General features: G+C 34.5%; 1 protein-coding gene across 1 annotated transcript in view; it reads left to right on the plus strand.

The window, feature by feature from the left end:
• The first annotated feature begins 306 nt into the window (after positions 1-306).
• Positions 307-15919, plus strand: part of LOC125854901 (uncharacterized) — a 47231-nt gene continuing 31618 nt past the window's right edge. Inside the window, exon 1 of the mRNA XM_049534501.1 lies at positions 307-753. Coding sequence (XP_049390458.1) covers positions 320-753 — 434 coding nt within the window. The 5' untranslated portion in view covers positions 307-319. The remainder of the gene's footprint in view (positions 754-15919) is intronic.

The following is a 15919-nucleotide window of genomic DNA, read 5'->3' on the forward strand; positions in this document are numbered from 1 at the left end:
TTTTTTCCATACCTCTTTAGGTATTCCATACAACTACTAAGTTATTGACATGTTAAAATTTCAAACAATGATATTAAATAATTTGAAAAATAAATAAACGTGTTTCGAAAAAGGAAACTTCATTGGAGTTTTGGTCCGTATAAATTAAAAAAATGTACTAATACTCTCTTTCATAGTACTCACTAATTATTAATTTGATACATTATTAAAATGTGTTTTCTAAAACCATTAGCGCCATTATACAGTTTCACAACTATAAACTATAAATAGAGCTCTGTTTTCTCTTCTTTCAAGCAAAGCCAAAAAATAAAAGTAAAAAATGTCTGCATTCACTACATTCTTCTCATATTTCAATCAACGTATCAATATTTTCTTCGTTTCATGGCTTCCTCAAGCATTAAAATTCCTAATCCTTGTGTTTTTTGTTTCGATCAGTGTATTCCTACAAAAACGAGAAAAACACAATTGCAGGAAAATTATAAACGAAAAGAGCACTAAATTCGTCTACAAAAAGCGGAAATTACTTGGATTTGTTGCTACTGAATCGCTTGATTGCTCGATTTGTTTATCAGATTTCGAGCACGGAGATAAAGGGAGGAAAATTGTAAACTGCCGTCATATTTTCCATGAAAATTGCTTGGATAAGTGGTTGATGCACGGGAAGGGACAAGCCACGTGTCCACTTTGCCGGAGCGTGATTATACCGGAAAATATGATGGACGTTCACCGGAAAGTTAAAGATGAAGGACTGAGGTTTACTATGTTTGAAGAAGAACTTGCTCTGATGTTACTCTCTGGTTTGACTAGTGGATGTTCTAATTAGTTATCATAAAAAAAAAACTTGGTACATTTTTCTTAATTTTATTTAATATTATCCAAAATTTTAAGGAAAAATATTCTTTTGTAGTACTCAAAAGTTGGTAGTCTTGTATATCTTATTTTTGAGTTTATGTTTTATATATTGTTAGTGTAAATAATTTTGTAAACTTATTAGATTATCGGAAAGATATGGAATTTGTTTACTTAAAAATGAAATATGTTATATAAATATTTAGTCTAACGATATATATATATATATATATTACTTAAATAAAATTATTGTTCATGTAAATGTACTAAAAATCACCTCTATCCTAATCCACGGAAGAATTTTAAAAAATGGCCTTCGATCAGTGGCGGAGTCAGGTTCAAATTCAAAATCTTGATTCGAATGGATATTCATTACCACTATATCAAAGGCATAACTTTTTTTCAACGGTATCGAACTTTAAATATATATCCTTAAAATGTTGAATTTGACATGTATATACAACGTAATTTTTTAATGGGAAAATTGTATGAAATAACAAACTATTAATTCAAATTAAATGCTATAGCCATAGTTTATTTTAATTGTAATTCGCAGAAAATATCCCCTTTTTTTGCCATCTGATTTGGTATACAATTAGCCATTTTCGGTATACAATTAGCCATTTTATACATTTCAGTATAAAATGTATAAAATGCATTTGTGTTTGTATAAAGCGAGAGAAAAGTGTATATACAAATATAAATACATATATTTTCGTCTTATACACTTATAATTATACAAATACAGATCTTATTATACAAATTACAATGTATAAAGGAATTTACACAAAACTGAACAATTTGTATAAAATTGGATGTTTGTAGCGAATTATACAAATCAAAAGCTCCATAACAAACATAAAATTTGCTATGGAGCGCAATTATGCAAACTATAATTATAACAAATAAATATAAATTATATTTGCTGTGAACGTTGATCTTTTTTAATGCTATAGCTCCGGCCCAACCTCCAATGACCAAGTCAACAATTCAGTGAACACCTAATCAAAAATTTAGAAGAGCCAGAGAAACTTCAGTAACAAATTAGTAAGAAAATGAAAGCAAGAATGAGAAAAATTAAACATTAATATTGACCATATAAACTGAATAATGACCCTATCCAATTAAGGTTATTTCATTACAACAGTTGGAAGCTACATACACAGCTAGCTCTTATCACATAAAGTCAAGAAATTATACATATGACTAAGATATAGTGCAGACATTTTTGAATTTTAGTCAACATGATATAAAGAATGTTTTGGGCGTATTAGTAATGTTAACATTAGTTATGTTTTTATTTGCTATATTGAAATCATTTATTTATGCCGTGTGTGGTGCATTAAAAATAAAATATATTATATAATTTTTAAAAAATAATTATTTGCATACAAAATACCATTCACAAATATGATGGAAAGAATGTCAAAAAGGTTTTGAGGGACAATTATGTCTTTAATCATTCTAATGACATATGCATTAGAATCCTTTGTATTACTAATACTATAGATTTTTATGTATTTGTTATACACACCTTAATACCAAATAGAGCTCATACATAATTTTAAAATATATACCAAGTAAGATATTTAACAATACATAAAGTTAATGCATGCATTATTTTTTTTTTCTAATGCACTCTGTCAAACGACCCCAAAGTAAGTTAAATTTCCATAACACTAGTTAGTCTGGCAGAAAAGGACACAGTTTCAAAGTTTCCCTCACTCCACATGTTTCATTGATTAGAATTATTTGGTTTATTGTCATTACAACAACTACTACTACTACAGAGTATAGTAGAGTCTACGCAAATCTTACTCGCTTCAACTTTAAACTTTTGAAAGAGTACCTAATTGAAGAAATAAAACAAATAATTCATTCCTTACAGGCATAATGAGTTCCCATACTCAACAAGTATACTTTCAACTATATAGAAAAGAATAAACAAATTGTTACCAATGGAGCTAATGTGCTTTAATCTCAGTGAGAGGATAACCTTGACAACTTGTGTTTCTGGGCTAGACAAATTGTTCGAACGAATTAGTTAAGTTACACAAGATAGCGTGATGCTTCTCATTTTTCCATTTAGTTTTTTTTTTCAAGTATGAAGATTCAATATTTTGGTTATTACTGTTTCTTGTAACTCATGTAGACGCGCAATTTCCAATCGCAGGGAAATTGGATGCTACATTTATCGAGAGAGCTATTTTGCCGCATAACTTTTCAGAATCGTAGACCTTCATACTGTATGACAAAGCAATAGAAATACAATTAAAATGTGGCTTCCATATGTGCTCATCTTAGTAAAATCAAGAAAAAACAGAGTTGCAAAGGAAATCTCAATGTGAATATATTTACAGTAAACAAAAGCTTTGTTAAAGCAAAAAGTCTCACATTGATGGTTAATGAGATAGACGGACTCTTTATAAGGGTTGGATAATCCTTCTGCTTTTGAGCTAGATTTTGGAGTGTAAGTTAGACCCAAGACCTAATTTAACATGGTATCAGAGCTGAACCTATCTCACATAATGTTGGGGCCCAAAAAAATAAATTTATCCACGCACCAAATGCTAAGCACGGGGTGTGTGGTGGGTCAAAAATTACCCACGCACTAGATGCTAAGCATCAGGACGAAATACAGGCCAACAATTACCCAAAAAATATTCTACGAATAAGCTGAGAAAGAAGGAGGAAAAAGAGTTAATTTTGATAAAGCATTATGAATGTTAATGACATTAAAAACCATTCTCTTTATAACTTATTTTACATTGTGTTTTTTGCATTACACAAAATGAATAAATGTAGAATTAATATCACAGAAGAATCATCAGGTTTTGGACAAGCTTTTTTAACTTTTAGAATTTCTGTTAAAGAATGCAAATATTATCATATCAAAGAGAACAGTGCGGGCTGTGGCTGAGCTATTGTGCATCCAAATATTTATTTCAACTGGCTAAGGAATTGAAAGATGAGCAACTTTCACATTTAGCAAACATAAAAATCATATTTGTATGTTATAGCTATAGTTTGCATAATTGCGTTCCATAGCAAATTGTAATGTTTGCTATGGAGCATCAAATTGTATAAATCACTGGGGCATCAGATTTGTATAAAATCGCTAACAATCTCTCGTTTGTTTAAATCACTAGCAGCCTCTCAATTCAATTTTATGTGTTTGTATATCTGCATAAAATTTGAATTTGTATACAATTGAATCGAAATAAAATGTATGTATATCAAATCTCTCTCTCTCGCTTTATACAATTGAGCTAACTTTTGTAGTGTAAGTTAGGCCCAAGACCTAATTTAACATGGTATCAGAGCAAGACCTATCTCACCTAATGTTGGGGCCCAAAAAAAATAAATATTGACCACGCACCAGATGCTAAGCACATGGTGTGTGGTGGATAAAAAATTATCCACGAACCAGATACTAAGCATCATGACGAAATACAGGCCAACAATTGCCCAAAAAACATTCTAAGAATAAGCTAAGAAAGGAGGAAAAAAAAGTTAATATTGATAAAACATTATGAATGTTAATGGCATTAAAGGCCATTACATCACATTCTATAGAAATTCTTTGTTTGTTTTGAAACGAAAATATTATTCTCTTTATAACTTATTTTACGTTGTATTTTTTGCATTACACAAAATGAATAAAGGTAGAATTAATATCACAGAAGAATTATCAGGTTTTGGACTAGTTTTTTAAACCTTTAGAATTTCTGTTAAAGAATGCAAATGTTATCATATCAAAGAGAACAGTGTGGGCTGTGGCCGAGCAATTGTGCATCCAAATATTTATTTCAACTGGCTAAGGAATTGATAGATTGCTCAACATCATCTGTCAATTCTGTAATTAGTTTTGCAGAAGTGAGCTTTCTATGATTAGATTGTCAATTTTGTAATTAGTTTTGTAGAAGTAAACTTTCTATGATTAGATTGCAAGTAGACTAAAAAAATTGCAAGTAGATTTATGTTCAGTTTACCTTATATTTTAACTTGTCAATGTAACTAATAACTTTTTGTTCTTGTTATGCTACCCTAATGGCATACCAATTGCTATAGTTTGTATTCCTTTATTAGATCTACAATTTTTATGTATTGCTTCATAATGTATTGTATTGTATTGTTCTCTATCGTTATGTAATGTCACACTTCGACAATTTAAATGATAAATCTTATAAAAAAGGTGGAGTATGAATAGAACTATTATGAAAATATATATACTATTGTTGACACCCAATTTTGACCCTCCCCGATAATAATTGATTATCGAGCTTCTTAAATTCCAAACGATTTGAAATATTTAGTTTTTATAAAGTTCAAAATATTTTTCAAGTTACTTTTAATTAATTTTATCATTTTTATAAATTTTAAGTAATATATATGTATTATATAATTTTGTATTGAATTAGTATATTTTATAAACATTTCGAAAATCATCTCAAAAAGATTTTAATTTTAGTAAGTATTTTATTAAATTAGTTTAGTTTAAATTATAGTTATAATTTTGAATCATTAGTTTATAATTAAGTTAATTATTTTATTTCGTTAAGAGTAAGAAGCTCTTTAATTAATTTGTATTAATTCGTCTTGTTTAAATTTTGATCAAATTCGTTGATTAAACTCGATTTGTTTACCTTGAGGTTATTTAGGCTATTGTTTGAATATAAATTTTTAGCCAAAATCTATCAATAATTTCCAGCCCACTCCCTCAGTCCCCTTCTAATTTATAGCAACACCCATAACTCAGGCCCAATTCCATTATCTCTAATCCCAACAGCCCGTCACTTTTTCCACTGACCCAGCCCATTCCCAATTCACGAAGAGAAACCCAGAAACAACGTACAATTTCCAGCAAAATGACAACACACAACAACATCAGCTTACAACGTCAAGACCAAACGCGGTCTTCACGACAGCATCACAGAAGCAGATGGAGTATTCACGCCATATCCAAAATGACATCAACGCAGCAACTAAACGATGCCTGCTCGATTCACGACGTCTTCACGAAGTCGAACACAATGTCAAATAGACGGAAAGCAAAATCCCAACGTCTTCTTCCTTAGGCTGGTGTGATCTTGTACAACTTTTCCGCGATTTCAGTTGCTGTTTCGTCCTCTCCAGCACGAGATGAGGCCATGTCGCTCCCAAGGACAATCGAATCAATCCCAGCCGTCTGTCTCCCTTTCCTCTTTCGGAATGGGTTGAAAATTTTAGAAAAGGGTGTTTTTCCTTAATGGTGAAAAGAATTTTGGAGTTTAAATTTCGAAATGGGCCCAATTCCTGTTCGAATTTCATCCCTTTCCCCCCATTTCTGAACCCTAATTTCCCTTTTATATATGGTCACTTATTATTCACTATTGAGAGTTGGAATCTTTCTAGCTGAAAAATAGAAAGTAACTTAAGCAAAATGGCTAGAACATACTACGAAATCCCGTCGGAGACAACAGAAAGTTCTTCGATTCCAGTTTCTAAGAAGGCTAGTCATTCGTTTGAGTTTGGAACTTCCGCTAGGATTTCTTGTTCGTGGTTTTGCTTTCATGGTGGAAGGATCATAGCTGCTAGTTTGTTGTCCCTGATTGCTGCACCCTTAAAGGTAATACTCATCTCGCTTCAAGCATATCTTGCTCGTAATGTGTTGTTCTTGACAATATGAAGTTGTTTACATGTTAGTATTTGGGGGTTTTGACCCTTTGTTGGCTGCTAATCAGTGATAGAATTTATTTGAAAGTCCATAGTTGTTGTTTATTTTCGTTTTCATTGAAAGTTTGATGTTTCCCCCTTTCCCGAGTTCATGTTCTCATTGTTGGAATATTCTTATTTCGTTATCATCTCGACTGATGAGTTATGAAAGCTGTGGTTCAGTAGTGAAGCTCCAAATCATCTATAGAAGATGATTTTGACTTCCATGATTTGATAAATATGTTGTTTTCTACCCTTTTTATTTGCGAATCGAATGTTGCGATCTATTTGTTGCTTACTACATCGCTATTTTTTCTTATTTAATGGAGTCGGCTGCATGCTCCATGTTATTCCATATAGACAAGCTGGTTAGTTCAAGTTGATGAAATATCTATTTGTGTTGGTTGTGCTGTTCTATCCCTTTTTTTTTTACTGTTTCTATGTGTTCCTAGCCACCCTTTGGTTTAGTTTGTCAACTGTTCTGCTCATCTTAGTTTTCTTTTGGTCATTGGGAATTTGTAGTATCGTGTAGTATTAGATGTCACTTTCTTTTTTCTTTCACCACAAGTTGGAGGAATGAAGCAACACATCAATATTTCAAGTTCACTTAGTGTTTTATAGTTGTTGTTTTGAATCTATAGTCGATTGTGTCAATCATGTTAATTTACTTTCGTGCTCTGTTCATGCGAAGTTAATCTGGTAGGTGGTAAATAAGTCAAATATCATATTTGGTTTGAGTTAAAAAATCTTTTTTTCCGAAATACAGTGATATCTTGTTCTTGTATGTGCCCTTAAGCATGAGTTGTTTCTTTTCTTCTCTTCTGATGGTCTGTTGATTGATTCTCATGTCAGAAAGATTATAGTCTTAAGGTTGAGTTTTAACTCATTTTCGTTTTAGCTTTGAATGCATGCCTGGGTATGCAAAATTTGTGTTGAAGCTTACTATGGTGTCCTGTTGCTTGAGCCTGCTTTATTTCTTCATTTGAAGTTGTGAAAAATGCTAAAACCCCTCCCTTATTCATGTCTGAAAGTTCTACAAAACAGTAGTATTTGCTAATTTGGTTTACTGATTTGTCATGTTCCAAATGCTCAAGTTTATCCTATTGATACATAGTTTCATTTATGCCTTTGCTTAAATCTGTATTGCTTTTTAAACTTAATGACATCAATTATAATGGTCTGCTCCATTTCTTGATAGACAATGACTTCTTTGTTATTATATTTGTCTAAGTAATTATGCCTAAATCTTCTCCATTTGATCACTATTAGTTTGACTGTTTATTCGTCATCATCTTGTAGTATTTTATTTTATCATGTGAGTTTCGTTTCATCTTAAGTAAATAGTTTCTAAGTATTTTATGCAGTCCTTTGGTCATCTCTGCATTATGTTGACATAGTGAACCAATCACATGTGTTTTCACCTTATTTCTATTTTTATATGCCTTAGTTATATTATAGAACTTTAAAGTATGCTTCATTTGTAATTTCCATCATGTTTTATTCTTTTTCTATGCATGAACTGCTTCCTTCCGAGTCTTTGGAGGCTCCCTCCCTTTGCATTTCGCGGATTGAGCCTTATAGCTCAACTCTATATTTCCTATCGAGTCCAAAAATAGCTGACAAACAGGTTACAGGAAGTACAGGGGCTGGAAGTTGAATTTTCGATGTTTGAAAAGGCCGAAAAAAGACTGTTATACCTGTTATATACACTGGTATACAGGTTTGGGAAAGCTGAAATACAGGTGGACAATGCAAAAATACAAAATTCAAATGACAAATGAGAATGAAAAGGGGGCCAAAAGGCCCAAGAAAATTATAGCAGGTCCAAGTAGCAGGAAAATGGGCCAAAGCCCAATGGAACAATTAGAAAAATTGAAGGAGAGCAAATGGGCCAAAACCCATCATTTTTGGCAAATATTAGACAATAGGACATGGACCAAATGGTGCTGACCAACCCAACTTCAAATTTGTAATAGAGGCCCAAAAAAATTGATACTTCTCTTCTTTACTCTTATTATTTGTCATTGCATCAACTAATATCTTATTTGGATTATGGTTTAACTTAATTAATTTTCCAAAGATGGTCAATTTCTCTTGCATATTCAAATATTTTTTTTATATTTATATTCTATACTTAGATTTATTTTTAACATTAGTCTTGTCAACACTTGAGTTTTTCCCTTTAGAAGATTTCCCTTTAGTTGTCCCCCTTAAAAAAAAGTAAAATAAATAATAATAATAATAATAATATAAATAAATAAATAAATAAATAATAAAAAAAAGTGAATGAATTTGTTTTGACTTAGTTAAAAATTTTAAGAGTTAGTTGAAAGTCATTTTAGTCAAATCGCCAGTCAACCGCAAATTAGCGGACATTCCGAGGGTCTAGCACCTTCTCGGGATGTACATTGAACTCGAACCTTTTTTATTTTCAATTAATTTTATCTGTTTAAGTCTTCTGAAAACCTTATGTTTTTTCTTGATTTTTTTAAAAAAAATTAAGTGGCGACTCTGTTCTTTTGGAAATTCGATTTCTCTTCAGTCATAAGTTTAGTCGATTTTTCAAAACAAGTCCATTTTTATTTTATTTTTTCGAGTAAAACAGAAATGACCACTCCGCTGGGGACTTAATTATGTTCTAACCATAAGATTTGACTTATTTGACTAATTGTTATTAATTGCTAAATTATTTATCTGCGCTTAATGTGTTTAAATTGATATAACTGTCATTGCATTCATGGCATTTCCTGTTGTATATATAGTATATTAAGGATGGTTTCTGCATAATCATAGCCGGACTTTTATACTTAACCCTTTTTCGAAAGGATCGGCAATTTATTGGTATGTCATGCGTCCAATGGTTGTTGTGAGTTCCAGCCTAAGTTGTCCACTTGGTTCCCGGTCTTTCAAAGGCCACTCTTACAACTAGCGTAGAGCGAAACTAAATCCCTAATTTAGTGCATTTTGAACTAAGTTGACCCAACACCCAAGGGGTGTTGGGCTCATTAGAAGCCCACCTTGTGTCTATTTGACCCATTTTTGTCAATAAAAGACAATTTTGCTTATGTGTTTAATTGAAGGATGTATATGTCATTTTAAACAAATTAATTATCAAGTGGGGGTGGGGGTTAACTTACCTTTTCTCTTTTTCTTGTAGGATGTATCCAACACATGAGCCCCTTAAGGACTTGAATGGTGACCATACCCCATCCTTACCTACAAGTTTGGTGTAAATTTATGAATGCGAAAGACCAAAAAAGGTTCAGAGACATATAGGTCATCTCCCGTCACTAATGGAAATGGTGGTTTGACTCGACTTGATTGGAACAATGGTAAAATTCTGGAACAGCGACAACATGGTATTTTGGTTCAGGGAAGTGGAAATGACGTTGACTATTGAAGAAGTCCTTACAAGTTCTAAGAGTGTCGGTATGTGCAACAAAAGGAGGTTCAAACTCGATACTGATCTTTTTTTCCCAAAAACATGAGATTTTGCCGAAATTAAAGAAAAATTGTCACTCGTCAAAGCCGAATGGATGGACAAGCTTCTGGGATCAAACATTCTGTTTTGAAAGTATCTTATCGATTTGGACGTGCAAGAGCCAACAAAAAATTCAAAAAGGAGTTTGTTTCGGAGGAAAAATGGAAGGAAACACGTCCTCTCACTTTTGCAATATGCTTACTTGGAACGATGATATTTTCCCAAGGACCAAACTAAACTGTTCAACCAAGTGTAATAATGGTTACTCATGCTATCTTTTACGGAGTGGACTACAAGTCAGCATCCAAGTACTACAACTTAGCGCCCATGATTCTTGCTGATATTTATAGAGCATTTGATAGGTGTAAAAGCGACAAACGTTTCTTTCAAGGGTGTAACCTGATACTTCAGTGGTGGATGATGATACATTTGATCAAAGCTCATAATCTGAGAGAGTCAGATCCCTTAGAACGACCAAACAAACTTGAAAGTTACGATTGGTGAATGCAGCTTAATCACTTCAACAGGACTGGATGCCAAGAATTTTGGTATCCAACACTTGAGGGTTTGAGAGAGGAAAATGTGCAGTGGTCGATCGAATGCTTGGTAGTAACAAAACAAATGGTGATCTGAAGTGAAAAGACCCCCTTCTTTATACTTCTCGGATTGAGAGGAACTCGACTGTATGCTCCAGCTCGAGTCCTTAGACAACTAGGAGGAAAACAATAGATTCCCCAAACTGAAGACATGAGCAGATTTGTGACAGATTACGAAGATGACCAACTCGCATTTTCTAAAAAAATACTTTAGTTATGGAGGGCACGAAGGGTGTTGGGTGAACCAGTACCGAACAGATTTCGCCTTGATGTTCTAGGCACTACAAAGAATGGCTAAAGAAGAATCTCTCTAGAACCATCGAGTTCGGCCCAAATGTTCCTCATATGATTGCAGATGTTGTGGCCAAACATCAAATCCGATTTCATCAACTCCAAGAGAAGTTTGATAAAAATGAGTTAGATCATCAACGCCGACATTCAGAAGACGCCGAAGTCATAGCTCAGTTGAAGCAAGAGCTACAAAGAGCTAGACAATGCATGTCAGAACTATATGATAGCATGGAACAATAGATTCAGTTGATCGAGAGGTTCAAACATAAAAAAAGGGGCTCGGTTGGTAAGAGATCACTTATGGGCGAACAAGTATGTCATGTGGGAAGAGGTCAACATTGCCAAGAGGACCAAACTTGGTGAAGGATCAGGACAGGGCAAAAGTTTGTTATCATCCCCTGCGTTGGATTGCTTTATTTGTTCTTTGTTTTGTAATCTACTTTCCGAACTTTTCTCCCTAATTTTATGTTTGTCAAACATTTTTTAATGATATTAATGAAATATTTTGGGGATAATGAATTGGCTTAAAAATACATATACATCCTTCAAATCGTTAGGCCTACCCTTGGCACAAAAGGGTCACATGTATGTTTCAGACGCGATATTTGTCTGTTTACTTATGTGATTCAACTGTTTATGTGGTACGTTGCTTTGAATGAGGGCATTTTTAGCCCACTCCTTGTCAACAAATTTTTTGAAAAAAATCTCTACAATGCCAAATACAAGTCACTACCAAAATGTCCAACAAAAATTCCATGAGTCTTGAGTTCTTCAGCCAGAAATAAAATCCTACTACCAAATTCTAAGACATTACTCTATCATCTCAGGAAAAGTAAAATTGCTGCTAAGATGGAAAAAGGCAAGAATGTCGAGGTGAAGACGACTGAGGAGAATTTAAGGATGAAACTTCGTCGATTCAAGCAAGAGATTCGAGAAATGGGAGAAAGAATAATAGAAATAGAACTAGCCAAAAGTGCAGCGCTAGATGCGGAGTTGGAGGCTAAGATGGCAAGATATGCTATCATGAACGAGGAGACGACTGCTAAGCGGAAGTAACACGATGTCTTCAACAATGATATAACCATGAGGCTACAAAAGCTACGTGGAAAGTACTCTTTCTTTAACCAAGAGGCTAACATCAGTGGTCCCGAAGGCACTGGACCTGAAGCTGTTGAAGAAGAACATGAGGAAGAATTCATCTACAGGCGTCCTTTCCATGGACATTGGAAATAAGGGAATGAGAAAATCACCCTCGAGGCATTTCTACAGGAATATATTATGGGAGCAAAAGTCGTCCCATGTTCTCTCATTTATGAGCGTCTTCAGATTGAACGCATCCTAAAACCCCTAAAGGGAACTACTTTCGAGGGTGAGCCGGGGGATATACGTAAAACATATGCCTGCCTCCAGACTGAAATGGGCATACACCTGAAGAATGTGTGGGGCTTAAGGCCAAGATCCGCAACCTAATCAGGATTGGGAAAGTCCCCCATATGTGTGGTGACAACACTCTCCTTACCTGTGACTAACCGGAGCCAAGTGTATCAGTCACAAAGCATACTGTGTTCTACTGCCACTTTTTCACGCATTTTAAGAGATCGTTATTGGATATCTATTATGAGTTGGTTCAAAAGAGGGTCTTGACCCCTATCAAAATGGATGATGAAACTTTTGATCCCGTTGGGATTGAAATCTGGAAATCGTGCCCTTATCATGGCGCCATAGATCACAGCGTTGGATTGTTCCTTGAGTTCTGCTATGATCTGGAGTCCCTAATCAACAAGGGAAAGATCCAATCTGAGTTTCTCCCCTGATCGGCCGTGCGACAGCCGAAATGCTTTGATGAGTCAGAAGAAAAAGCCTTTCTGAAGGCACAATCTTTGTTTTAGGAGCTTTATCGCATGTTTTTGTTTCACTTTCCTTGTAATCAACCAAATGAATGAATGAAAATGAGAATTTCCTTTTGTATTCGAACTACGTAGGGCCTGAATTCTCCTTGGGAGATACGTAGGCAGCCTTTCAAGGCTCGACCCCAATATTTTTAAAATTTTATTTTCCCCCTTTCATTCTACAAGGAAACATTGAATTCACATCAACAGATGCCAAGAGATGCAGCAAGAAAACCTTAACTCAACGCAATTTAACCTTTCTGAGTTAGTAGCCTCAAAATAAAATGAGCAATTTCCCGCTTGTTCAAAAAATTAGTCCTTGTTACTCGTAGGTTAACATGTCCTCAAACGAAGCAGCCTTTATGTGTTTACATGCTCTCTATGTGCTATTTTGCATTATTTGTCCTGAATCAAAACTAACAGATTTGCCTTTGAGTTGTTTTCTTCTACAGGTACTTAGAATTGTTCTGTGTCGGTAATCTGGCTGATCATCCCTACTTCACAAGATCTAAGGTTTCTAAATATTCCTTCCCCGGTGAATACTCACAGAAGGGAAAAGCAGTAATGGGTGACAACAATGAAGAGATTGGCCTTACCAATGTTGCTGTGGCTCAACCCGTCATTGCTGATTAGAATGAACTAATTATACTGTTGATGCAACAGATCACCGAGATGAGAGTCGAAATTTAGAGAAGGCAGAATCTGCCTAATCTGGTTTTTGCTTTCAATGCTCTAGCAAACGGAAGACCTCCACTTCACTTTCCTCCTTTAAACGCAGAACAAGCCCAAAACCCACCCTTCAATCCTGCTCAAAATCCCTCAACCATCGACCTAACCACCCAAAATCTCTATTATGCCTTCGCCTCTTACCAAACCCCACCTCCTCCTCAAAGTACCAACCCCCAAGCGCCACTCCTTTCTCAAAATGCCAACCTCCAAGCCTGTCCGCTCCCTCAAAACCAAAATGTTAACCATCCGCACACTTCCCTCCACCACCAAAATCAGCATACCAGTCCCCAGATCTTCCCTCAAAACTATCAAACCCCTCAAAACACCCAGAGTCCTTTCATTACTCCACTTCTATCTCAAAAAGCCACTTTCCAAATCCGAGTCCCCAATGAGCCTTACGCCAATTGTTCTGATCTCGACCATTATGAAGAACGGGAGAGAGAGTGGAGGTCAAAGGAAGAGGTCACCAAACTAGACATAACACTACAAAAAAAACTATTTTTACCGACGGACGAAATCTGTCGCTAAATAGCTTATTCCGTCGCTATTTTGGTTTAGCGATGGAACAACGACAAAAAGTCATTTGTACGTATTATGCGCGTAGCTAACAATTTAGCGACAAAAATTCAAATCAGTCGTAAGCTTAGCAACGCATTAGCGACTAATATCTTTTGTTGTTAAAAGTAACGACCAAAAAAAACATCGTTATATTTGTAATTTTTGTCGCTAATTCTATAATTTATTTCATTGTGTCATCTTATTGACGACCGAAAATTTGTCATTAATTCCGTCGCTATTATTTTTTATACATTTCTACCTTTCTTGTAGCTACAAAAATATTGTTACAAAACCGTCGCAAAGTCTGTCGGCATTAATTTTTATATTTCTGTCTTCTTATAGCGACAAAAATATTGTTGCGAATCTGTCGCTATCTCCGTCGCCGTTACATTTTATACATTTTATTATTGCAAATAGGAATTTATAAAGTTGCAAAATTAACTGAATTCATAGAAACTAATAATCTACAAGATCCAAAATACATAACAAACTATAGAGTGCTTAACCAAGTTTAAAACAATCCTAACAATAATTTCCAAGCAAAAAAACTAAAAGTATTTGCAACAAAAACAATATCTAGCCGACAAAGCTAACTAAGAGAGGTTGGAGAACTACATTAATCTTCATCCGAAACTGATGCAAGAGCATCATCAACATTAGCTGGAGTAGAAGTTACAGGAGTCATATGTGTGTTTGGCAGAGATGAGGTTGAAGAAATCAATCCACGTACATGCTCAAAAAGTACATGAAGCATTTTAGCAGTCAGTGAAGGAATCAATCGTGTCATAAAGTCATCCAAATTTTCTGTTGCTATTGTTTGAGCATTCGTACATGGTACTGAGGATGAAACATTTGTTCCAGAAGCTGAGGCACAAAGATTCGTCCCATAAAATGATTTATCTTCCGCTCCAAGACCATATATCCTCCTTTTCTTTTCCCCTCCTGCGGCTTGATAATATGCTTGCAATTGATCAACATCAGATTGAGTTTGTGTTTGATTTTGTAATATTTCTAGATACTTTTCCTATAAAAGACAATAATAATCAGTGAAATTCATTAATAACAACCACAACAATAACAATAAGCCAAATCACAACAATAACAATAAACCAAATTAAGTTTATGCTGATAGCTTAGATAGCTTTTTATTTGCATATTCAAGTCTTTCTAAAATATATGTTGCTCATTTTTTTTGCCCACAGAGAACGCATAACTTAATGTATTTATTGTGCCATTTATATCCAAGAGTTCTCGCTTTGGAAGTAGCCGAGATATAAGGAAGACTGAGCAGATATCTGATCAGACATGTGTTTGACAGCAATAGACAATATGGTATCGGACAATGGAACCAACGACTCATAACATATTGAAGTACAGATTTAGGATCCTCTTTTTGAAGTTCGCGGGGAGGTATAGACAAATTGAAAGACTTTATAACTTTCTCAAGCATCCCCTTGTCTCCATCAGCTTCCACAATAGCTTGATAAACCTGCCAAAGTGGCTCAAGAATAAATTGCACAAGAACATATGCATCTGGATATGTTTAGAATGGGTGGCTTAAATGAGCAGGGAAATACACTGTCAAGAGTGGCTATACGTGGAGAAGGGGACATGGAGTGGAATGGCCATTCTAGAGAGTGGTATGGAACAACAACAATATCCCTAAGCATCAATTCACATGTTGGTTAGCTATGCATGAAAGATTACTAACCAAAGAAAGACAGAAGGCAATGGATTTGATCACTGATATGAAATGTGAACTGTGTGGAAGCAAAGACGAGAATATAGAGCATTTATTCTTCAAATGTTCTTTCTCTTAAGCATGTCTAACA

The sequence above is a fragment of the Solanum stenotomum genome, chromosome 2 (genome assembly GCF_019186545.1).
Source record: "Solanum stenotomum isolate F172 chromosome 2, ASM1918654v1, whole genome shotgun sequence".
Classification (NCBI taxonomy): Eukaryota; Viridiplantae; Streptophyta; class Magnoliopsida; order Solanales; family Solanaceae; genus Solanum; species Solanum stenotomum.